This window comes from Gouania willdenowi, chromosome 16 (genome assembly GCF_900634775.1).
Source record: "Gouania willdenowi chromosome 16, fGouWil2.1, whole genome shotgun sequence".
Classification (NCBI taxonomy): Eukaryota; Metazoa; Chordata; class Actinopteri; order Blenniiformes; family Gobiesocidae; genus Gouania; species Gouania willdenowi.
In genome coordinates this window covers 25002087-25028655 of record NC_041059.1, presented here as the reverse complement: position 1 = coordinate 25028655, position 26569 = coordinate 25002087, and the positions used below count along the sequence as shown (strand labels likewise).

Sequence of the window (26569 nt, the reverse complement as noted above, 5' to 3'; positions counted from 1 at the left end):
TAGAAGCGTTACAGATGAATTAAAGACACAACAGAGTAGCTTTTTCACTTTTTGATTAGGTCGATTTTTACGAGGCAGGAGTACTACCTGCCTCACTGGGATTTTTTGATCGATCTGGAAGACAAAACCCACATTAGTAACACATATTATGTACTATATTATATACAGTCAGGGCATATAATAAAAGTTTAAAAAGAACCCATTATGCTGGTAACATTCAGAGCCAGCCATGTGCTTTAATTTCTTAGCATGCCTGAGCAGTTTGTGAGGGATGGTTCAATTTAAGTTTAGACAAGAAAGGTAAAATTGTAGTTATTTTAATGTAAATGTAATCTAAATTTAAACTAAAATATTTAGATTATAGATTAGTGGGCATTTGTTAATATTTCATGCCATTATGAATGAACGTTTGTTACCTCATATTCTTTTTTCCCTTCATTCTCTATTTATTATTATTATTATTATTATTATTATTATTATTATTATTATTATTATTAATACTGTTTTTGCACCAAGCACCAAAACATATTCCTTGTATTGTAAAAATTCTACTTGGTAATAAAACTTTTCTGATTCTGATGTCACTAATTCAAGGGGGTTTTAAACTGTAGGAAAGCGAAACCATGCTGCTTTGAAAAAATAACAATAATTTAGCTTGGTTTAAAAGAGTAAATGTCACACCTTTGGGAACATTGCAGTGAAGTAGAAAAATATCAGCATTTGATCGACATTTATTTTGAAACCCTTAAAGCGGAAACTCCTGCCTGAGCTCTGTGAACAGCTTGGTGGTCCGTGTTTATTAACTGTGTAGCGGGCTGAGGGCTATCAGCATCCAGGGGAGATGTTTGCCTCCTCTGGTGCTCCGAGGACGCCGTGAGCCCTGCTGGACCCCCGGCTAGGGCTGGGCCGATGAGGCTCCGCGGCAGGGCGGACACGGGGCGGCTGTAACCGCTGGAAGGGGACATGTACTGGGCTGCGGGCTTCGCCTCGTCCCAGCCGTGTGTGGTGGAGCTGGGGCGGAACCACAGCCTGCCTCTGGGCCAGCAGCAGTCTCTGTATGGATACATCATCGCCCTTCCCTTACAGGACTACGGAGGCATCATGTCAGTGCTGGGCTCGGACTCCTGGTGGAAGAAGACCCTGTACGTCACCGGGGGGGCCCTGCTGGCTGCTGCCGCCTACCTGCTGCACGAGCTGCTCGCCATCAGGTAAAAGTCCTGCTTTATTTTTATCCTGCGGAGGGTGGACCATTACAGCAGGGCCGCTTTAAACCCGAGGGGGGGCTCCTCACACGGGAGTAGCTCGGTCTCACTCCCACTGTTTCCTCTTTGAAGGACACTGGGTGGAGATAAATAATTTATAAACGATCGAGTCACGCATCTGCTCGTGTGCCTTCATCGACGGCACCTGAGCGTGAATTAAAGGAGCGCTCCTCTCCTCCCCATAGCGGTGCGACCTTTGATGAACCATGAACACACAAAAGATGATCATACAGTAAAATATAAAAGCACGATGCACTCAGGCTGTGTTCAGTACCGGTTCATGGATTTTTAGACTTAACATTGCATTGTTACATTTGTCTGTTTGCTGTCATTTTTGTTTTGTATAGTTGTGTGATGTGTTGCCTTAAATTGTAATTCAAAAGACAATGTAAGATATGATAAGATTAGATAACCTTTATTGTCCCACAAAGGGGACACTTGCAGTGTTTCAGCAGCAGTATATGAATAAAACAGATAAATAAACAGCGTAAATGAAAAAAATAAATAAAATAAGAAATAATAATAAAAAGTAAGATATTCACACACGGGCCTGTACACAGTACAGAGAGAAATATAGAATACAATGGTGCACGATGGACATTGCACAATAAAACCAAAACACTATATGCACTAAAATGGCAGATTTTTTGAATTTGTACCAAATGTTTTTTTGGACAGGCTTCTAAAGTACATCCTGTTACAGTGGCCTGTATATTTTTTTCTCTCTCTCCTCCTCCCCCCCTCCCTTCATCATCCTCCTCTTCCTCCCCCCAGGATTAGCTGGGCAACCTTGCGTAGTTTTGGTGCTGCTGCTGAATCACGTGCAGGCTGCTGAGGCTGGAGCTGCATCATCTGCTTCTGCCATGTGATGCTGTTGTTGTTGTTGTTGTTGTGGTCAGGACTGGAAATCGTGTCTATAATGGGATAAGTGTGATTTTTCTTTCGTATATTGTGTTAGTGTGATCCATACTAACGCTGTAGACACTGAGAAATAGTTTCAGCACCAAAAGGTTGTGGACAGCTCATTTTAAAAGTGCCACAACAACATTATAGATGGAGACCATTCATCGTTCCTATTGTTAGGAATGTTTTTGTTTTCTGTACTGTATGATTAATACGAACCTTCTCGTAAATCTGCCTGTCTTGGTTTTGTGAATAGTTGATTTTAAATTTTAACTTTATTCAATAATTCTGTGTTTACTCGTGGTGGTTAATCTGCCCATTTTCCCTCTTCAGTTTCGATTATTAAAGTCTCGATTAGATTACAAACTGATTTTTGATTAATAATGATTATTCATTCAATCGCAGATTATTTATGATTATTGATCTTTCCATTTTTAGTAATCTGCTAAATTATTTGACTTCACAGCCCCTTCATTATTGTGTAGTGTAATTAAAATGTGCCTAATTTGTATTACAATTTGAAAAATTATCAATAAGCAATCTTTGAATTTGAAGAACCTAATGTTTACAGGTATCTCGATCCGATATTGATATCGGATATCGGCCCGATATCGATATTGGTCATCGGGCCGATATCGAATTTTATCGGACTGCATTTAAAATCGCAGATATAAGCGCTCCGATAAGTTTTTCTTGTTTTTGTCCCCGCCCTCAGTTGTACCCACCATATACTGACAGTAAAAAATAACGGAAGTGAACTTGAATTGTTGACTATTGTCCTCTGCTTGAGTAACATCACTTGATCAAGCCTTTTCTAACATTCCACACTACAAAATAGGTAAGAAAAGTATTTATGATTTGTGCTAATATTGCATCGGATTGATATCGGTATCGACCAATTATCAAGGCTACAATATCGGTATCGTATCGGAAATGAAAAAGTTGTATTGGGACATTCTAAAGAAAAACTAGATTTACAACAAATTATGACTTTTCAATGAAAAACCAAAACAGAGACATTAGACATGATATAAGAGTAATTGTTTTCTCATTCTAAGGTAAAAAGAGAAGCATTGTTTTTGTGACTATTCTAGTTGTATGACAGAATGTAATTTAGTCAGTAATTATAAGTCGGATAGGACATGAGTTTTTTAGCCTAAAACACAGAAAGCAAAGACATTGCAGAGATTACAATATGTTCTTTAAAGTGTGATTTGCTTGTATTATAATCAACATAATTCATGAACTTTCTGCTGCGACACAGTTACAAATGACCACAGAGGAAGGTCACTCACACCATGACCCAGCACTTCTGTTTGTTGAGATGCTGAGTCATCATTTGCACATGCACAGCACTGGTGTCCACACAGAGTTACTGCATCATGACTAAACAAAAACTGTGATTCAGTGACTTGAAACGCTTTGATGATGCACAACGATTTGTATTAATCCAGTTATTTGGCACTTGGAAAAACATGCACATTTTTTTTTTAAATACTTTTGAACATATGTTTTCATATCTTCCAGTACTTGTTTTTGTTGTTATTTTGTGCTTACTGGGAAGATTACAATGAGATCATCTTCTTTTTAACTTGATCCTGAGAACAGACAAAAAAAAACCTTCTTGAGATGATCTGAATCCTCCGTGAAAGTCAACCAAGCTTGTTTTCCAGAGGTTAATTTCTGATTATCTTCCACTTCCTGTTTGCAGAAAGGAGCAGGAGTTGGACTCGACAGACGCCATCATCCTCCATCAGTTCTCCAGGCCAAAGAACGGCGTTCCCAGCCTCTCACCCTTCTGCCTCAAAATAGAAACCTATCTGCGGATGCTGGATCTACCGTACCAGGTGACAAACTTTTATTTACATCTGATAATTAATCAGTTTTATCAATAAAACCAAGTGTATGTGTCAGAAAGTGCAGATGTTTCATATTCAGTGGTAAGGCTGGGCAATATATGGAGTTTATATAACAGTTTTTCAGTGTCACTGTGTGCGCTGTAGAGATCCAGAGGTCTCCGTGGGTCAAAAACGTTATAAACAGGACTCAAAACAACTGGTTACCGTCCCTGCACTCTGAACAAAAGAAACTAATAGTTAGGGTTTGATTGTACGCATCAAAGCATCATCTCAAGGCAAGGACAAAATATCGATATATATATATCGCATATCATGATATAGCTTGAAAATATCAAGATATTAAAAAAATCGTCCAGCCCTACTCTACGGTGGCTGAGAAGTGCAAAACACATTTACAAATACCACAACACATTTACAAATTATTGCAAAACTTTTCCAAATGCCACAACAAATTTACAATTTTGAAAACAAATATACATAGTTATTTAAAAAAAAAAATGCAAATAGCAAAACACTTTTACAAATGTTGAGACAGATTTACAAAGGCACATTGTAATTGTAAAAGTGTTTCCATATTTGTTCATTTGTGTTGCAGTAATTTGTAAAAGTGTGGCGGTCATTTGTGCATATTTTATATATATTTTTTGACAACTTATTATAAATTGCCTCGTATGTTTGTGTGATAATCTTGTGTGTTGAAGAGCAAGCTGAACTGTGGTTTTCTATGAACCAAAATAAGGAACCCATGTTGTATGGGATAAGTAGGTGGTGTTTATAGGTCTCTAAGGCTTTCCATTGGTCGATTTTGTATTTTTTCTGTTAGTAGGTGTCAGTTTGTCTTGTCTCTGCCTGTGGGTTTGGTCTCCTGTGTTTTTCTAACACTCACAGCCTTGTTGTGTTCTCATGCAGCTTGAGAAAAACAAACTGGCTTCATCTCATAGTAACTGGATATTTAAATGCATATAAACAGGTTAGCTCAACTGGAATGGAATCATTCTTATCTTGATTAACACTCCCAGATAATGCAATTGACAATCGAACTGATAGTTCACGTCGGCATGTTTGTTCAATTGAGCCTCGTCATCATTTTCTGCGCATGCATGAACTGTTTCTAGGAGATTGAGTTTTCTCATACCTACTGATGTTGACTATTGTTCTCTGTTAGAGTAACATCACTTGATCAATACTTTTCTAACATTCCACACTACAAAATAAATAATAAAAATATGTATGATTGGTGCTGATATTATATCGAATCAATATCGCTATCGGCCAATACTCAAGGCTGCGATATCAGTATCGTATCGGAAGTGAAAAAGTTGTATCGGGACATCTAGAATTTAATTATTGTTCATCCCTGTCAATGATTATAATTAATGTAAACAGTTTCTATTCTTCCAGTGTTTTTAGCTTTAGATGGTAGCATGGCTTTAGGTTTTTTAATAGTTGACTTATGAATAGTACATTTTGACCTTCATGGCTCCAATTAAAAACAGTTATCGGACCTTTTTCTGTGTAACAAACAACAAAAAGTACATTTTCAAATGCAATTGTTTTCCCTCCTTTTGCAGAACTACTTTGACGGGAAGCTCTCACCTCAGGGAAAGATGCCCTGGATCGAGTATAACCACGAGCAGGTGTCGGGGACCGAGTTCATTGTGGACTTTTTGGAGGAGAAATTTGGGATCAATCTGAACAAGGACCTCACCCCACAGGAGAGGGCCGTGTCCCGGGCAGTGAGCAAAATGGTGGAGGAGCACCTCTACTGGTAAGAGATCTACAAACCACTGTAAAGGCATGATCATTGTTTAAAACAAGGGTATATTTTTCAAGAGTTTTAGGATTTTTTTTTTTTCTGATTTATTTTAACCCTCTACGTCGTGACCCCATGCCGGGTCACCTGGAATTTAAATGGGGTTTCCTGAAATGTCTAGTAATTGATTAAAACATTTAAATTACTGATTAAAACATATTCTTCAGATTTAAAACAACACACAATATTGACTGTATTATATATACTGTATATATACATTTATTTTGAATACAATGCACTATAAAAAGCAGGTGCAACTCACAAATCCTTTCAGCTCTGTATTTGTAACAGAAAACCAAACATGATCTAAATATATTCTAGAAGAAAAAAGTGTCTTTTGGGTTGGTAGGAATTCTTTCATTTTAAAATGGGGTCACAGCCCAAAAAAAGGTTGGGAGCTCTACTTTGACTTTTTAATTTTTTGGGGAAAAAGTAATTCACCCTATTTTTGGGGAGCTTTATGGTCTCTGATAATATAGCAACCATATACTTTGACCCTCCCCAGAACAGATATTGGTTTATTGCGTCATTGTTAGGGGTGAGTATTGGCAAGGATGTTGAAATACGATACGTACCGCGATACTTGGGTCACGATACGATATTATCACGATATTTCAATATTCTACCCAGTTTATATTAAAATTATACGTAGAGATGAAAAATGAAGTTTCTGTATATGTTCATCAGAAGATATTGATCATTCAGAGCAGTGTTTCCCAACCAGGGGTACGCGTACCCCTAAGGGTACGTGAGCACATTGCAGGGAGTACATAGAAAAATTAAGAATTTATTTCCAAGATAATAAAGCATATTCTCGGTCATTACATAAGTCAGTCAATAAAATGGTACATGTGCGCTATGACTTGTTTTTAAAATTTAAATGCCTGTTTAAAGGAGACATATTCAAAGAAGCTCCCTTTGTGGTAAATGTAATAAAAGCTGCAGTATATATAACAGGCAGGTTAATTATTTGTTTTGTATTTATTTATTTATATTACTCATTATTTTTATTTATTCTTGTTTTTTTTCTAATTTCAACTATTATTTTTCTTTAATAACCATATAATCATAATATATTAGTATTAAGAACACAGTATTAATAATACAAACCTTTACTCTAATATTATTTCTTATATTTATCATTTGTATTGCCTTAAAGGCAACATCATTTTATGTTTAATTTGAGTTAAATAAGATAATGCCTGAATATTAATTGTTCAATTTATGAAGATTAAATAAAATGACTTGCGTTGAATAATTCAGTTGTGTTATGTTCTACTTTTGGAGAATCATGAACACGTACGAGTGAGGGGGTACTCATGGTATGACAAAAAGGCTCAAGGGGTACACAAGACAAGAAAGGTTGGGAACCACTGATTCAGAGGACAAATTGAGTCAAACTATTTGCTTCAAAACATCCTATTTATTATTATTATTATTATTATTATTATTATTATTAGATCTACCAGAGTGGAGGTGCGGAAGTGGCACAATTCTCAAGGTTTTTATGTAGGAACAGGAGCTGGTCAACATGCCCAGTAGTTCGGCTGCTCCACTGAGAAGTGACAATGTCTGCAGCAGTCGAAAACACACGTCCACAAAAATGTGAAAAATACAATAGAAAAAATATTGATTTAAAAAAATAAATGTTTTAAAAATAAATTAATAAATAAAATGCAATCGGCACCCAAAAAATCACGTTATGTTGTGAAATCGATTATTTCCCACACCCATTGTGCAGCAAGGTAGAACATACAACATTTATAATTTTTCTTAGTAGAACAAGCAAATACAAAATCATCAAAGATGAAACAGCAAAATACATAACAATTTTTATTCAAATGAAGTGTTCTTTATCATTTAGTGGTGCTTACATTGATTTAAAGCTGAAGAAATGCTGTTCTGTTGATAGTGGGAGAGTGAGAGAAGGTGCTGCCACTTAAATGTGATGTTTTCTTAAAACATTATGTTAATGCTGAGGCCGCTGCTGATATAATGTAATGACTCACCTCGGAATCTCCAGGTGACAAACTTGCTGCTGCTGCTGCTAGGAGATGTTTTCCACTCCCCCCCCACCCACCCTCCCCACACACACACACCCACAAAGTGTTTTCCAGTACTTAATAAAAGCTCTTTCTCTCTCCATCCGGATGCTTATCTTACCTTGTTTGATTCTGTCTGAGAAACGCCATCCTCTGTTTGATCACAAACAGAACTGCAGAAATCTTTTCAACAGCTCTACTGATTCTAAACAAAGACGAGGCTGAATCTTGTGTGAAATAATGACCTGACGATCCTGTAACATTAATCAAGAAACCATAAGGTAGCAGAGGACCTTCATGTAACTGACATTGTTCTTCTCCTCCGTCCGGTTTAGAGCCACATATAGAACCACTGGCTGAATTATTTATGTCAGAGAAGGGCACGGTGGCAGGTTGTTGCTCTTTGAGGTGAAACGTAGTCAGGCAGCAGTGAGCTCACATTGAATACTAATGCAGGCATATTTTTACACGCCCCACAATCGTCCTCATTGATTGATGTAGCTATAAAAAAATCTAGTAAGTGAAGAGCTGCCAACATGAGCCTTCGGACTCCTGTCTCATTAGGATGTTGAAATATTAATATTGAAAGAATGTCCACTAAGTGTTTGATGCTATCGTCATAATCTCCCCATCAATAATGTTTTTAAATCATCATTGAAACTTTCTGTGATGAAAATGATAAAATGAAGTAACACCAATGAATTCAATTCAAAATAAAACAATTCTCAGGCTCTAAATATACTGTAGCTACATTTATGAACTCTAAAACTGAGAAAATAACGGCATTTAATGTTGTTTTGGTGCAACACATTGCGCTTAATCTGGTTGGCTATGATTTAATGCATTTGATTATCATCTGGTTATTTCATTTTTTGTAGTTTCACAATGTCCGTTGTTCATTTTAAAACAAAAATTCATAATTTACTCAGTAACGGTTGGTTGTAGAAATGTAACAAATCACTTTACTTCTTTTAAAACGTACTTAAGTACAAGTAAAATGAATGATTTAGAAATGAAAAAAAGTACAAATACCCATAAAAGCAAGTCAATTACAGTGACGTGAGTACTTTTACGTCTGGCTACTAGCTACACAAAGGCAGTAAAAGGAATAAAGATTGCCATTTTCAGCATCCTTCAGTTATACGTCTTCCCTGTTTATTATACGTTGAACAGAAGACGTGACAAACCTTTTCTTAAAGAATCAAAGGAAAGTAACTTAAATGGATCTGATTAGGCTCAATATCAGCTTTCTAATGCTGTAGAGAAACTTTAAATTACATCTCTTTACTTCTCTTTCCTAATTTTAAAGATTACTGTGGAAGTGTCATTTGACACCAGCCTTATTATGTATCCATTTACTGCTGGCTGTTTTTAGCACATCGATCCCAGTCCAGACTGTCCCTGTGAGGAAGTGTCCTTGAGCACAGCACTAGCCTATGAGTTCCTCTGAATGCAGGATTAGCACCGATGGTAACTCTGTGGCCTTTGATGTGTGTGAATGTGGCTGATGATTAAAGCACTGCGGTCTGAACCAAGTGATCACAGGTAAAAGCTTGACAAACGAAAGCTGTTTCAATCTTTTGATATTACAAATGCATATATTTAGAAATTGCTTTGACTCTTGTTCTTTTTTTTTTAACAAGCTGGAGAGCACTTTAAGATAATTATTGAACTGCTCTGTATTGACTGCTTTATACACAGACAGCTACAGTTAATTCATCTGAAACAGGGACGTCCTGTTTTATATTAGTGTCGTCCATGCCTGGCCACTGAGTCAATTAAGTGATCCTATGTATGTATCACAGGGATATGAGATCATACAGTAGAACAGATGTTAGGCTGCTCTGAAGCTTTAATTCAGTTTCCACACAGCCACTGTCTGCTAATCCAGGAGAGTCTATAGCATGACATGGGGGTGAGACGGCACTGGTCCAAAAGTAGCATCAGGCTTTGAATGAGCGGAAAAGCATCAGCCGTTAGGGAGGTAGCACTTTAATCTCATTAGTGTCCACACGCATTGGAGACAGAGTGGAGGAAAGAGTGATGAAAGAGGATGGAGAGCAGAAAAAAGCAGCTCTAGCTGCTGGTGTTTGGTGTGAGGCAAGGCAACCATTGTTGTTGTTGTAATAATAATAATGGCTCCCTTTCTTCAAGGAGACTCAAAGCGCGTTACAGAAACCATTATTCAGTCACATCAGTCACTCACACAGTTGTACAGGTGGTGGTAAGCTACAATGTAGCCACAGCTGCAGACTGACAGAGGCGTAGCTGCCATTTCGTGCCTACGGCCCCTCTGACACAATTCATACTCAATTCATACTCACTCTTACAAGGCAATGTGGGTAAAGTGCCTTGCCCAAGGACACAACAACAATGACTCGGTGAGAGCGGGATTTTGAACCCCCAACCCTTCGGTTACTGGACAACCTACTCTACCACTGAGCCATGGTCGCCCCATGTTGTTGTTTACATCTTAATCTGCTCCACATCACACAGAACTCATTTATTTGCTGCTTTAATCAGAATAAACTTCAGTTTCTCTGATAACTACATTAGTCACTAGTAATAACCGAACTGTCACACGCAATAATAAAACTCAGATATATCACATACATGATTGTTTGCATTTAACTGAAACCTGGCTGGGTGCATACGCATCAATTATTCTCTTTTAGCGTAAGAGGGGAGGTGGCACAGCATCCATTACCACCAACAACCTTGTCACCAAATGCTTTTATTTATAACAGTTCTCCATTTTTATGTATCACTGTATATAGACCCCCAAAACTGTGCACTGTTTTTGATACATCAATTATTTAGGACACATTTGATAGGATTATTTTAATCTGTAATTTGAATCTACATGTAGATAACTTTTTAGATTCTTTTGCGAGAGACTTTTTACATCTTTTCAGTTTTATGGATTTTCATGCAGCTGACTCACAACAGGAGACACACACTGTACCTGGTCATCACCCATGGCCTGTGCACGTGTGTGTCCTCTGTTGTTGACTTGGCTGTCTCTGACCACTACTGTGTGTTTTTAAACATTACCGTTGTTATCCGGCGAGAACAGTGAGGAGGCGCTACATCAAACCTGACGTGATTGCAAACTTGAAGGAGGTCTTAAACAAATATCCACTGCCTGTTTTACCTGCCCCTTGTGATTTTATTGTGGAGGATTTTAACAATAAACTTCAGTCCCGTTTGGATTCTATGGCCCCACTTGTTACAAAGAAGATTCATAACAAAAGTAAACCCCCATGGAGAAACGAGGAACTGAACAGGCTGAAATAAAGATGCAGGGTGGCAGAAAGAAGGTGGAGAAATAACAAAACAATAATTAACCAACAATTCCTTCACCAACATAATAACCAAGCACAACAATAACCCGAAAGTTTTATTTTCCACCAATGATTATTTATTTAACCCTGATTTTAACAGTTCACAGATCACTCCCCTTGAGTTTCTTTGTGAACAGTTTGCAGACCACCTTTGAGCAAAGATTGATCAGATGTAATATTCTATCTCATCGTAGCATAACCTTCTCCAGCTCAATCAGGACAAAACTAAAGTTTTAGTTCTCTGTCCTGAGACCCAGAGAGAGAAACTTTTACCTAAACTTCAAACAGCATCTTTGATTCCTTCTGAACAAGTTAAAAATCTGGCGTTATTTTAGACTTTGAGCTCACTTTTATCCCTCACATTAAAAATATAACAAAATTAGGTTTTTATCATTTGAAGAACATAGCCAGAGTCCGCACCATTCTCTCTCAGGCCAACACGGAGACGCTAATGCATACTATTATTATTAGTTGAATTGACCACTGTAATGCTCTGCTTTCTGGTCTTCCCAAAAAGAGTACCAGTATTTCAAGGTTACAATTATTACAGAATTCAGACAAAGATTAAGAGGCGGGAACACATTTTAAAATCGCTACATTGGCTCCCCATGTGTTTCAGGATTGATTATAAGGTTCTCTTACTAGTTTTTAAGTGTCTTAATGGTCTTGGGCCTTCTTATCTTTCAGAACTACTTTTACCCTATGAGCCTTCCAGGGCCCTGAGGTTCTCTGGCACTAGCCTCTTAATAATCCCTACAGTCAGGACACGCACTCACCGTGAGGTGTCATTCCAGTTTTACAGCCCAAGTTTGTGGAACATTTTGCTGGAGAACCTCAGGGCTGCAGAGAATGTTCCTATTCAGCTTTTAACTAATTGTTTATTGTTATCGTTCATGTTTTTATTGTTATATTTTGTTGTTTTTATAGTTTTAGGATTGTTCTTTTATGTTAGTTTCATAGTTTTAGGATTGTTCTTTAATGTGATTTTTATAGTTTTTAGGTTTATCTTTTAGGATGACTTACTACCCTCTGCACTAGGGGCAGGGATGTCCCATAGCTTGTAGCGTTCCAGCTGTTTGAGGTTATTTTCCATTTCACGGGTCCAGCCGTTCACGCCCACTTGTCACCGTTCATCCAATGATCACACACTGCCAACCCATGGAGCGCTATTAAAAACACCCACAAGCATCCACGTTGGATACTGCTGAGAGACAGACATGCCAGCAAAAGCGTGGATCTCTTACCTGCTGCTGAACTGCTAGTTATCCTTCGATCGTCACCTTGGTAAGAGCCAACAATGTTAGCGCTGGTAGCATGCCAGCGTTCTCTGTTGCCCTGCGACGAACTTATGATTTTATAATTCCGCAGAGTACCGAGCCGTGACTACCGTGGCATTCCCCAACTGAACCCAGACTCTACTGACGGGAGGTACAGTGACTGAAACTTTAGTTAGTGAAGAGTTTTCTTGTGTTTTTTTTCTTATAGTGTCTTCCGGGTTGTTTATAGGGTGGGATCCGTGGTAAAACCCGGAGTGGAGATTCCTTTTCATTCGAGTCTGAGCAATAAGGGAACGGATTCACGAAACCGATTGTGGCGTAAAATACGAACTGGATTTTCATGGAATGGACTGATCATGTAAACTACCTGTGAAATACACAAACTGAATTGAACTTGATGTCTGGTGTATTTCGTGGAAATGTGTATTGATTGTTCATTATACTATTTCTGTTTTGTACGGGTTATAGTCATTTTGTTTTGAGTTGAATTTATTATTATTTGTCAGACCTGACGCTGACTGGCACCCTTTCCTTTACAACATCCCGTTACAAAAATGGCACCCAGTATGGGGCCCTCACTAAAACCCTGAATTTATGAAATAGATAAATAAATAAAATAAAGTTCACTTTTTTGGGAATGGATGTTTTTTTCTCAACACCTGTTGAAATGGCCTCCTCAACGCAAGACTGCAGTCGAACTCAGCCAACTGCAGAGAAAAGGACCACATATTCCTTATTAGATATGGATTTATGTGTTTCATTGAACCCAGATCTGTCTCAACCTCTCATTCCTCTGGCAGTGGCATCTCAGGATGAAGTTGGAAAACAGGATGGCTGTTCGTCTGTATGCTCAACTGAATTAATGGAGCAACCAGTCGACACTGATAAAACAATAAAAGCAACTTTGGAGGAAATTCTAATGGAAACGCAAAAACAACACAAAGAGGAGCTGGAAAAAACAGTTACAACTTTATTAAAAAATGTCACAGCAACCGTAGAACAGCGCTTTCAATACTTACGTGAAACTCTGGACAAACAATCAACATTTCTGAGGAATCAGTTTGCAGCAAACCTTAACTGGCGCTTAACACACCATCATACAGAGACGTTAAAGGACATCAAAGAGTTCATGACCCCAGTCGCACAATCAGTTGTTCACTTGCAGGATGATATGGGGAAATTGTCCCAAACTATGGATTACGTGACCCAAGAATTGGGGTCTATGAAAGAAACACTGAATGTATCTGCACTTACAACAGTCCCTGTTCAAGCAGAACCGAAAAAGGTTCGGCTGGAGGAGGCTCAACCCCAGCGCCTCCAATCCACCGTACTGACTGATAACACAGGTGTGCTTCAGTCTCCTAGGGGTTCTCCTGTGTTGTCTGAGGCCAGGGCACGGATAACAGGAAAGTGTCCTGTGAAATTGCAGTTTCCGTCATTTGGGAAGATGGAAGATGAATCAGATCTAATTTTGTACTTGGAAAAATGTAATGATTTTCTTGTTTTAAATCCGCTGACGGATGAAGAGTTGATGGCGACTTTGAGAAATGTTCTCCAAGGAACAGCGAGAGACTGGTGGGATGTGGTACGTTTAAACACACAGATTTTCAAAACAAGTTCCGTGCTGCCTTTTTGTCAGAAGATTATGAAGATGAACTGGCAGAGAGAGTGAGGACAAGAGTTCAAGGCGAAGGTGAAAGCATAAGAGATTTTGCGTTCAGGTACCGCTCTTTGTGTCAGAGGTGGAAGCCTGAAATGCAGGAAGATGCTGTCTTAAAGCTGATTTTCCGGAACATCAGCCCCCATATGGCAAGCCAGCTCCAAGGCAGAGTAACTACAGTGGATGAACTGGTGAGGCTCGGACAACAACTGGAAAAGGACAGGGCGAGTCAGACGCACTATGAACAACGGAAGAAACTAATTGTAAAACAAAAAGAGAAAGAGAAAGTGGATACTGCTAATGACCAACCCTTGCAGAAAGACAACATTCCCCCTTTGGTTTACTGTTGGAGATGTAAAGCCAGTCATGCTCCATATTCATGCCCAAATTATAATCAGTACAAGAAACCAAGGAGGAGCATGTAAAACCTCAATTACACAACCTGTTACGTAACAATAAAGATGTGTGTACAACCAAAGTAGGACGTACTGGGATACTGAAGCATCAGCTCTTTCTCACCAGTCCTGTACCCATTCGACAGAAACCCTATCGAGTCTCCCCCCCAAAACAAAAGGTGATGAAGGAACTCATCGAGGACATGCTGAAAGATGATGTCATTGAACCTTCTTGCTCTGCATGGGCCTCGCTTGTGGTCCTGATTCCCAAAAAAGTAGGGAAACCCAGGTTTTGTGTCGATTACAGAAAAGTGAATGACAACACAGTCACGGATGCTTATCCTATTCCCACAATCCAGGAGATATTGGATAGCCTCTCAGGTGCTGCTGTTTTCTCTTCACTAGACCTAAATAGTGGCTACTGGCAAGTGGAGATGGATCCAGAGGTGAGGGAAATCACAGCCTTTATATGCCCTCATGGACTGTTCCAATTTAAGGTTATGCCATTTGGACTTAAGAACGCCCCTGCCACCTTCCAGAGACTCATGGAGAGAGCCCTGGGAGAGCTGAAGGGAATGATCTGCTTCGTCTACTTAGATGATATTATCATCTTCTCTTCGTCCTGGGAACAGCATTACTATGATGTCCAAGCTGTCCGAGACAAACTCCGAATTGCAGGCCTCTCTGTGAACATGAAAAAAAGTAAACTGTTCAGAAACTCTTTGAAATTCCTGGGCCATATTGTCTCTGCTACAGGAGTCCATGTTGACCCAGAAAAGATTGAGGCTGTGCTGAATTTCCCTGCACCCACCAACCTCAAAGCCCTACAAAGGTTCCTGGGCATGGCTGGGTGGTATCACGGATTTGTCCCCAACTTTTCCCAGATTTCTGAACCACTCAATGCGCTAAAGAAAAAAGGTGCACGATTCAGCTGGTCACCTGCATGCCAAACAGCATTTAATACCCTAAAACATTACTTGGTTAAACCACCTGTCCTTGGCCATCCAAATTTCTTTTTTTTTTTTTTTCTTTTTTTTTTTTACTTGTCTGCACATGCTGTCAAAGGTCAACACCACAGGAAGTGCAATCATTATGAGACAGCAACGCATATTTTGTTATTGCAATAAAATACATTGATTTATTTTATTGCTTAATTGTGACCATCACCAGCCCTCCCTAAGGAAGGGTTGAGTTTTATCCCACATCCCAAGGCGTGCCAGTGCATCGTATACCAGTATATGTGCAAAAAAAAAAAAACAAACGCTACTGCAAGCCCAGGAACTGCCCTGGGCCCGCAGATGCAGCCAGGCCAGCAGAAAGAGCGGAGGCCAGGGAGCCCCAGGCAACCCCCCCAGATGCCCCCAAGATCCCAGGCCGAGAGGCAGCCACCGCCCCCATACACACATCCGAGGAAGCCCCAAGCAGCCGAGCATCCAGCGCATCCCCCCACCGACCCCAAGGCCCCCCGCCAGCATCCAGCCCCCCCCACCCACCCACACCCAAGCACCCAACCCCCCAACCCCCCGAGGGAAGGGCCCAGAGAGCCCCCGCCCGAGACCCCAGCAGAGGAGCCAAGGCCCCTGCCCAGCAGACGGCCAGAGCCGCGCGAAGGGGGCAGCCGGCGGGCATCCGCCGGTGGGCCCAGAGCCAGCAGGGTCCGGACCCCAGGCCAGAAGGACCCGGAACGGAAGCAGCACCGAGAGCAGCGCCCCCAGGGACGACAACCACGCCCATAGTCGGCCATCCAAATTTCAACGCTCCCTTTGTGGTATACACCGACGCCAGTGAGATTGGACTTGGGGCTCTGCTTGTCCAGATATCTAACTATGGAACAGAAGAAGTATGCTGCCACTGAGCTGGAATGTTTGGCAGTAGTGTGGGCAGTGGAGAAGTGGAGAACTTACCTGGAAGTTAGACTGTTCACAGTCGTTACAGATCATGCTTCTCTTCTATGGGTCTTCAAAACCACCAAACCCAGCACACGACTTATCAGGTGGGCTCTCTGGCTTCAAGAATTCACATTCACTGTCCAATACAGAAAGGGAAAGTACAACACCGTACCAGATGCCCTTTCCCGAGCTCCTACAGAAATCATCCATACAACCGTACCTGTGTGTGCTACCATCACATCTGCTCATCCAAAACCAGCAACAGATCTTCCTGTCTCAATTGAGGCCCTGTGGAAGGCACAACAGGAAGATCCAGAATGTCAGGTTCTGTATCAAAAAGTAGTAGAAACTGGACAAGTCATTAAATCCGACCCTTCATATACAATCATGGATGATCTCCTCTACCGTCTCGTCACTCTCCCATACAAAACCATCTACCAACTCTACATACCTCCCGGCTTCCGCTCACGGTTACTGGACTACTTCCACCAAGATCCCCTCTCTGGACATTTTGGAAGGCACAAAACCTATCGAAGGCTACAACATCTTGTCTACTGGCCAAAAATGAGCTTGGATGTCAGAGAACATGTAAAAAACTGTTACACATGTCAACGTTACAAGCCAGAGAACAGAAAACTAGCAGGAAAACTACAACAAACCCAAACTCGCCATCCCTGGGAAATGCTGGGAGTGGATTTGATGGGACCCTTTCCCAAAAGCTCCAACCAAAATGTTTATCTCCTTGTGTTTGTTGATTATTTCTCGCGGTGGGTTGAACTGTTTCCCATCAGGAAGGCCAGTGCTGAAGCCATTTCTCGGGTCATGGTTAAAGACATCTTGACCAGATGGGGGCATTCCTGACTACATCCTGTCGGATCAGGGGACACAGTTTGTTTCATCAGTTTTCCAAACTGTATGCAAGACCTGGAATGTGGGACACAAGTTAACGTCTGCGTACCATCCACAAACTAACCTTACAGAGAGGGTGAACCGTACTCTAAAATCAATGATAGCATCCTATGTTGGTGACAATCATAAACATTGGGACAAACACTTGGCTGAGTTCCGGTTCGCGATTAACTCTGCAGTCCAGGAGTCAACAGGAGTTTCTCCTGCAGAGCTTAATCTTGGTCGCTCCCTCAGAGGACCTCTGGATGTAATGTTACAACCTCAAGATACTGCTCCCGACACGCCTCCATACACAAAAATCACACAGCTAACAGATCTCTCTTCGTTTGTTGGAAAAAATCTGACTCTGCTCGTCAACGACAGAAAAGAAACTACAACAAAAACCGACGTGATCTTGAATGTCAGGAGCAAGACAGAGTCTGGTTGAGAGCCCATCCTCTATCCAAGGCTGAAAAATCATTTGCCGCTAAATTAGCCCAAAAATGGCAAGGGCCATATTGAGTAGTGGAACAAACTGGACCTGTGAATTATTAAGTTGAATTAAGTTGTTTTAGAAGATTCCGGCAAAGACTTAAAAGTTGTCCACATTTCTTGTCTCAAACCTTGTTATCCGACCGCTCGGGACCTACAGGAGCAGGAGACAAAACGCCTTCTTGAAATCTTCAATGAGGAGTCGGATGAAGAGGAATTCCTTGGGTTTACAGACAGCACCTATTCTCCCTCTAATAAAGGATGGAGGAATGGATCTGCAGTGAAACTACAAAATCTGTAGTGCCCTGTGCCCACAGTCTGTGTCCTGCTCCTGGTGCAGATGGCTCCTTGTGATGTGCCATTGTCCTTATTTTAACTTGTGGTGGAGCGGGTTTGTGCGGGGTGGGTGTAGTTTAAACTATGTAAAAGCACTTTGAGCTGCATTTTCTTTGTGTGAAAAGTGCTTTTTTATAATTAAAGATTGATTGATTGATCAAAATCTTAAGACCAGTTAGAAAATTGCAAGAATTGGCAACTGTTGGATCTTAAGGAGGTTTTAAGTAGAGCTTCAAAATACAAAAATGATAATAAATAATGGGACCAAGAGACCATGGTTATTTATTTAAACCAACAATTTAAGTGAAATAGGATCAAAAGTTTCAGAGCATAGCTTTAAAAACCCAGAAAAACCTACTCAAAAGAGAAATTAAAGTGTCAATCAAAAAGCCTTCTTTTACTTCAAAAATGAGTTTTTGGTATGCGTAATGTGTGTGTCCAGAATACATGGGAACGTTTGCTCCAAGTTGAGTAAAATGGCTTTACAAAGGGAAACCACTGTCTACAACTGATGTCCATTTTTGTTAATTTTCCATCCATCTCCTTAATGTTCTTTTTTGGATTATTGAACATTACAGAATGCAAATTCATGCAATTTTGTATCTGCTTTTGATTTAGATCAGGAGTGTGTAACTGTGTTAGTAAGATGTTTTTCTTTGTCTCTCTGCTAGAAGACTTGGTTTTACATTTTCTTTAATTCTGACAGGAAAAAAAAAACTTAGTCTTTTGACAAAAATGTAAATCTCTTTTGTCCTAATTTACGATGCGATATAATACACTTGATTGTCCCTGTCGGGGAAATTTGTTTTGGACTGCAAGCTGCACAAATAAGCTGCTAACACACCCATCTGTTGCACATACCCATTTTACACAGGAGCTACAGAGATTAAAAACACGGAGACGACAAATAAGAATAAAATACAGCAAGATTAGAAAGACTCATAAAAATAAAAGGAATAAAAAGATGACATAACATAACACCATATACTTTGTAATTTAGGTAGTTTGTCAGAATTCTTTCGATTGATTCTAGGTTGTTGGTTTTTTTTTTACGATTAGCTGAATATTTCTAGTTGACTAAAGAGCCATGCAAAGAGTTCTAGATTTTTTTTTTCTAAATTAAATTTATTGTGATTTTCAAAATTTTGGATTTTGTTTTTGTTAATTTGACAACATTGAGAAAGTGTTGTCTCAATGTTGTCATCAGTGGAGCTTTACATGTTTATGTTCATTCAAATGCTCCTGAGGACAAGCATGACGATGATGATGACGATGATGATGATGTCTTTAAGTGCTGATGGACAGGCGGCTGATTGGAAGTGACTGTTGCACTTTAATTCCTCATGCTGATGTCAAATATCTGTAGACATAAAGCTCTGCTGGTAAGAGGACTCTGATTAATTGTATTGTTGCTATGACTCAACGTCTGTCAATATACCTGAGATTAATAAAGAGCGCTGAGTCATCCAGGATGGAAATAAATAACTGACATGAAGAAAGGCAGCATCTTGTTCAATGCAATTGTTAGTCAGACATCCTACACGACAGCATTGTAATGTTTACAGTGGCTTTAAGAAAATAAATGTAGACGATCCAATGTCTCACACATACAACTGTAGATCTTTGATGACGAGCGTAAAGCCAACGTATTGAGCTCATAAGACTGAAGTGAAGATCAATGGTGATAAATGAGCTCCGATGATGACAATCTTCCATTTTCTGCATGATTAGAATAAGTCACATTTGAGTGTCTTAAAATAGAATATTGTGCACACGTGTGTGGAGCATCCATGTGGAACTGCAAACGAACAGTTCTCGCTGTGTGGGTAGCTTGTCACATATGGTGATTTCATGGTTAGTAATGTAATGGCTGTCCTGTTATATAATGTTACATCATGTGGATGCTTTATTTTCACTGTTGAGACACGTGCAATATTCTAGTAACATTAAAATTAGAACACAACATCAGCCCGAAATTAGGAATTTGAGGTTATGAAATACAACATTTAAGAATGTGATAATAAAAATAGCAGGTGATGTTTAGAACTCAGAGGATTTGCATGATATACATATACGTGTGTATTAACTGACGGAAGCTCAAACACTAATCTAGTGCTACTTTAAACATTTCCCAATAAATAAAATGAAATAAGCACATTAAAAACCAAAGTAAATGCTCTCCTGATGCTAGTGAGAGTGTTGATGTTCACGACTCTACTGTGTGTGTGTGTGTGTGTGTGTGTAGGACAATCGCCTACTGCCAGTGGGTGGACAACCTGGAGGAGACTCGGAAGCTGCTGGCCGTGAGCGGCCCTCTGAGCGACACGCTAACGTGGATGCTGAGTCACCTGAACGGCAGCATGGTGCGCAGAGAGATGTACGGCCACGGCATCGGACGCTTCTCCAAGGAGGAGGTTTACACGCTGATGGAGAAGGACATGAGGACGCTGGCTACGCTGCTCGGTGTGTTCTCAGCGTTTATACTAACTGTTCATTTTAACAGTACATTTTGAGTCAAAAGACTTTGCTTTCATCAGGACCATTTCATTTATAGTCCAGCTTTAGTCAACTAAATGACTTCAGCATTTTAGTTAACTAAATCTGTATTAGTCAAAGATTCAATCACTATTGATCAACCTGATATGGGATGGTATTATTGTTTGTAAACACAAATAGATTTGATGTGATCAATGCTTAAGACCACATAATCACATGAGTTCTGATCGGATTTTGTTCATGTAACAAAATGATATCTTTGTTTTTATTAGTTAACAAAAATATAAATATTTATTAAGAGAGTTTTAGTTCACATGTTCTCTTTTAAATTAGTCATAGTTATTGTCACAGTATCACTGGGCTGATGGGCTACCTTAGCTTAGCAATGAAAGCTGATGGCAAAATGAAACGAATGGATGTTTTTGAAACTTAATTACCGATATTGCAGCCTTGCATATTGGTTGGTATTGATCTGATACGATATCAGCACAGATCATACACACTTTGATTTCTCATTTTCTAGCGTGGAATGTTAGAAAAGGCTTGAAGTGATGTTACTCAAACAGAGAACAGCAACAGTTTGAGGAAAAACTAAACCATTTATTATTAATAAATACTAACCTTAAACATAAGAATATTCTACAATTAAATAAAATGAATGAAAATAAGATTGAGAAGAACCTGGAAAATAACCTCAATAAATCCAATAAAAAAATAATATATATTTTATCTGAGATTTTAGATGGAGACGGATATAATCTGATACTCATTTTCTTGCTGATATTGAACCGATATCTGATGTCACTATTGGATCGGGACACCCCTTATTTATAATTCTTTTATTTTGTTTGTGTTTTACTATTTAAAGGGGGGTATCATGTTTTTTTCAGACACATAGTACCATTCCATAGCATACTCAATGCAGCAAATATAAAAAAAATACCTTTCCTTTATAGCAACAGTGTTCATGATGCTTCGATTTCGCCTCTGTCTCTTTAAGAAACTTGTTGCCCATTTGACACGCCCATGAACACATCATCCCAACATTCATGGATGCTGTTTACTTCTGTTTTTCTATTTTTAACAATGGCAATGCAGGGTATTGTGCTAGCATACGGCCAAGATCCTATTTCCGAACCAGATAGTGATTTACCTCACAAAACTTTTGTATGTTTCCTTTCTTCAAGTCAGAGCAACAGTACCATAATGATATTATTTATAAACAGTACTGTACTGTATGTAGTTCAATCGGTTTGTTAATTATGTAGGCCATGGTTTGGTCACAACCAAAAGTGCATACATTATGATGGCACGCACTTAACGTCACGTCTTGTAAAGTATTAAATAATACTTTATATTCTATAAAACATACAAATGTGATTCTAACACATCTGTATGTTTTACTACAGCACTAAATTTAAAACACAGAATATTGTATTATAAGAATAGTACAGTGTATGCTTGCTCCAATACATTAGAATGGTTATCAAAGTGAGGAATGCTAGCACAACAACGTTGCGTTACAGTATCGCTTACCCGTGCTGCTGGCTCTGAAGAAGTAGTCCCCTTTAGAGTATGGATCACATTGTTTTTTAGTGTCAGTGTACTTATTAATCCACTTTCAAATAAGCTCTTGCTTTGAAAGCAGTCATCTGAAAAGTGCCTGGAACAAACATAGCAGATCTTTTTGGGACGAGGGCCACTTCCAAAGATGAACTCCAACCATTGTTGTTTCATCCTTGGGAAGTGTAAGAAGAGGGCTGTTTTCTTTGCATCCAAAAATACATTTTTTCGCTGAAGGCAATTTTAAAAAGTAAAGGCAGGTAGCTACTACAGTGAGCAGAGTAGAGCGATCGACACGCAGTTCTCTCTCTGAGGTGCGTCCTTGAAGCAAGGGGAGGGGGGGCTAGTTTAAAAAAAACCAAAATGTTTTAATGTGTACATAAATGAGTACAGACAACATAAGCCAGGGGTTTCTTACAAAAGTATTTCAAATAAGTAAATTAAAAGCTAAATCTGCAGAAGCGGGTGCTGTGGGCTGAACTGAGGAAGAGAGCATTGGAGGGGTGAGGGGCCTCGTCCTCAGGCGGAGCCTCGTCCCCTCGAGCAAAACAGCAGTAAAATGGCTGCTGGCAGGAGATTCAAAGATTACTCAAAAATCCATGACTCACTCTGAGCAACACTGGAGAGGTTTGTTTTTCAGGATGGAATGACACACTAACATGATATAAAGCTTGAAAAAGTGATTTTTACATGATGCCTTTAAAGTGCAGCACTGATTAAAGAATTTATCCTTTTTCTATATCCAACGATTGCACTGTATGAGAGACTTTTCCTCCTTACTAAAGGCCAAAACAGGTCATCAGTCCATCACTGATGGTTAAAACACAGTCTGCCACATCCTAGCAACAGAACGTTTGAGTGTTAATTGAAAGCAGGGTAAACTTCATCCAGTATTTTCAAACACAAAAAGGCAGTGAGGGTCAGTGTCATTTCTTCTTTGAGCATTCTGCAGAATGACCAAACTCAATGTGTGAGGACACAAAAAGGTAAACTGTTGAAAAATGTCAGCTATATCCATGTAACAAATGTGTTTTGATAGGTGCCATCTGAGAACGCCATCTTTAACACCAAAATGGAAAAAGAGAGCTATGTTTTATAAACAGGACATCTCATTGAAATGTTGTGATGGAATGAAGCTAAAGTGCTCTGCATCGACCTGTTATGAGGGGATTGAGCACTTGTTGTAAAATGGAAAGTTGATGTCAGAGTGTAAACATCTACACTATTTCCAGAGTGCAACCATTGTTGTGTGTCCACTATGGGTTGTTGGTGAAAACATGGCTTTGTAACCCAGTGTTTTTAAAGCTGCTGAGATGATCATTTTTACATCAGACGAAGACATAGTGTAGGCCTCATAGATCAATAGATCATTTGTTAAAAAAAAAGATGTAAAGGTTGTAATTGCTGCTCAAAATTTTGTTTTGAGTTCCACTGTTAACACTCTTTAATTGACATTGTCGGTAAAGTTCCACGCATTGCATTGTGGGATGTGTAGACAGATGCATAGAAGTGTTTTTACTTTATTCTTACTGTGATTTATTGTGTTTGCCTCAAAAGACTCTGCCAAAGTAACTTCCCAACACATTTCTGGTGTTTTCATGGCAATGGCAGATGTTTATTTTGGGGCTTACACGGAAATTAAATTTCTCGCAGTGAGGAAATATCACGAGGAATACTGGAAACAAACTAGAACAAAAATGGGATCAAGAGAATAAAGTAAGAATAAAGTGAAAACACTTCTTTGCATCTGTCTACGGACTCCACCTCCCACAATACAATGCATGAAATGATTCTTTATTAACTTTATTGAACTTTATTATTAGAAGCAAATGATCTTCAATTTATTGATCTATGAGGCCTACACTATTTATGCTATTTTTCTGATAAAAAATGATCATCTCCATCAGCTTTAATAGAGCGTGATAGTTTGTTTCCATGAAGTCATTTAGTTAAAGACTAATTACTGTACATAACCTGACTCTACCTTGTCTTGTCTGTTTAATGCAGGGGATAAGAAATACTTCATGGGTTCAAAGATGTCCACACTTGATGCCACTGTGTTCGGCCATTTAGCCCAGGCTATGTGGACCCTGCCTGGGACTCGACCAGAGCAACTCATCAAAGGTACTGTATGTGTGCAAAGCATGCTGGGCTTCCTTTACAACAAACACAGCCATTTAAACAACACAATACAGGAACAGGAAGCACAGAAAGACTGAAACAAACGTGAATGGACTTTGTTGACACTTTTCGTTCAGAACGATTTAAGACTCAGACTCTCTCAAATTCAACCAAACATTGAAACATTGCAGAGTTCGTTTAATCATCTCAACCTCACCCTTCTCATTAAAGTTGTAGTGAGTTGTATTTCACAGTTTTAGGGTGATTAGTATGTTGTATTACTGATATATATATGTGTGTATATAATTCCTCAACAGGATAGGTAAAATTCAGGGACCAATTTCACTGTAGGGATATAATGTACCGGTACAGTATATTACATTTCATTATTATGTTTTTTAAATGTTTAGAAGTAGGGGGTACATGGCTTCAAGGTTAAATATCTGAAGGAGTACGGGACTATGAAAAGTTTGGGAACCACTGCTGTACATGAAATGAATATGTGCATGGAGCAGCATATTGGCAAAGGTGCTGGAGATCATTACAATAATGACAAATGTTCAGGCAAAAGTAACACATGCTTATTATTAGGCTTCCGTTAGTGTCTGTGTTTAAGATTATTAGCTAGTGTTTTGGTCAGGGTTAACATGTATTTCAGATAATGTTCTATGTATTAAAAACAAATCAAAACATGTCCAAATGAATGGTTTTCCCTACGCTGGCAGATTCATTCAACTACTTACCCATCATGCGTTACCACCCGTCAAGCATCTGATTGGCCCCAAACTAATGCGTCGATGTAGTAATAATGTCAGACAAACAGCTAATGCCGTGAAGAAACATGTTTATTCAGATCATCAATCTCGGTTGGTCCTACTATCACCCAATTTCCTTAAACTTTGTGCAAGTTAGAAATTATGCTATTTAAAAAAATATTATGATTTATTTAAAGCATCTCTAGGTTTATCCACCAGCATTTAATTAATGAAATAAAATAAATTTACACAGTGCTGACTGTATGCATTTTTACATTGAATATCTGCGGATTGGTTCAATGGTTTTTCTTTTCTCATAATATCTTGACCACTAGAGGGCAGCAGTACTCCACTGCAGTGCAGAGTTAACAGGCTCTTACTCTGCATTTAGTTTGTCTCCTCTCATTTCAGAGAACAGAGTGAAGAATCTATGATTTATTACACATAATACAAACAAAATAAAAACTGCGAAACAGTGATTGAACAAAAGCAGATCCACACTTCCATTCCCCCTACTGGTTTCCTTCCAGTAAAGGTGTTTTTCTGCTGTCTCCACAGGTGAGCTCATCAACCTGGCCATGTTCTGTGAGCGGATGCGGAGGCGGTTGTGGCCTGAGTGGTTTGTAGAGGTGGAGGACGTGTACTATGATGGGGACACAGACAGCAGCAGCAGTGCTGGCTGTTCTGCTACAGGCCTGCTGGACTGTGGCCTCTTCTCCAGGACTGACACCCTGGAGGACAGTGACGGCTGCAGCGGACACTCGGCGGCACACTCGCAGTCGGCCGACTCAGATCATTCTCTCTTTGACTCAGACGTGGGCACGGGCTCTGAAAACGACGTACAGCTTAAAGAAGAGCCGATGCCGGACTTGGAGGTTTGATGGATTGAGCCTGAGGGCCCGTAGCAGCCTGTGTGTGATTTGTAATTGGTTATTCGGGACCACCTGAACCTGCAACCTACTCATCAGCAGGCTGGGAGTTTCTATTCAGGGGAACTGGACCTCATTGCGAACACATACTAACATGTGGTTAATCCTCTGTCCTGGTGGCAGGTCCTCTTTGCCTTACTCGTCCCGTCCCACAGGTACCGACGCTGACCATGACGGGTCAGCACAGAAAGCTACTACAGCATGGGAGAAGTCATAGAAGAAGTTTCCCAGCAGGACAGGCAGCACTTCGCTTGTCATGAAATGATGCAACTAATCGCCACTCAGCCACGTTTGCTAACCGCACAAAACCTGCTCAAACAGGCGGGGATTGATCATGTGGCTAAAAGGCAGCAGCTGCTGTGTCTCTGCCGCTAACCAAATGGAAACACAGAGACTGGGCGTGGTAGCTCGTGCTTCAGATCAGTCCTCATGTTGTTTTCCTTGTACTGTATGTGGGACCAGTCGGAATGACACAATGTTGTGTGTGTCTGTGTGGCTTAAATCCTTCATCCTCAGTGGAAATTTGGTAAATGTGAGCAGAATTG

General features: G+C 39.7%; 1 protein-coding gene across 1 annotated transcript; it reads left to right on the top strand.

The window, feature by feature from the left end:
* Positions 1-963: 963 nt before the first annotated feature.
* Positions 964-26569, top strand: faxcb (failed axon connections homolog, metaxin like GST domain containing b). Its single transcript, XM_028471662.1, has 6 exons — positions 964-1208; positions 3877-4012; positions 5596-5792; positions 20406-20623; positions 24227-24343; positions 25654-26569. Exons 1-6 carry the CDS (start codon positions 964-966, stop codon positions 25974-25976), a joined length of 1236 nt encoding a protein of 411 aa, XP_028327463.1. The 3' UTR covers positions 25977-26569.

Excerpts from the sequence above, each read along its gene's own strand:
- faxcb (XM_028471662.1), top strand. The coding sequence starts at position 964 with ATGTACTGGGCTGCGGGCTTCGCCTCGTCCCAGCCGTGTGTGGTGGAG. Across the intron at positions 1,209-3,876 it reads CACGAGCTGCTCGCCATCAG|AAAGGAGCAGGAGTTGGACT; the intron begins GTAAAAGTCCTG and ends TCCTGTTTGCAG. Across the intron at positions 4,013-5,595 it reads TGCTGGATCTACCGTACCAG|AACTACTTTGACGGGAAGCT; the intron begins GTGACAAACTTT and ends CTCCTTTTGCAG.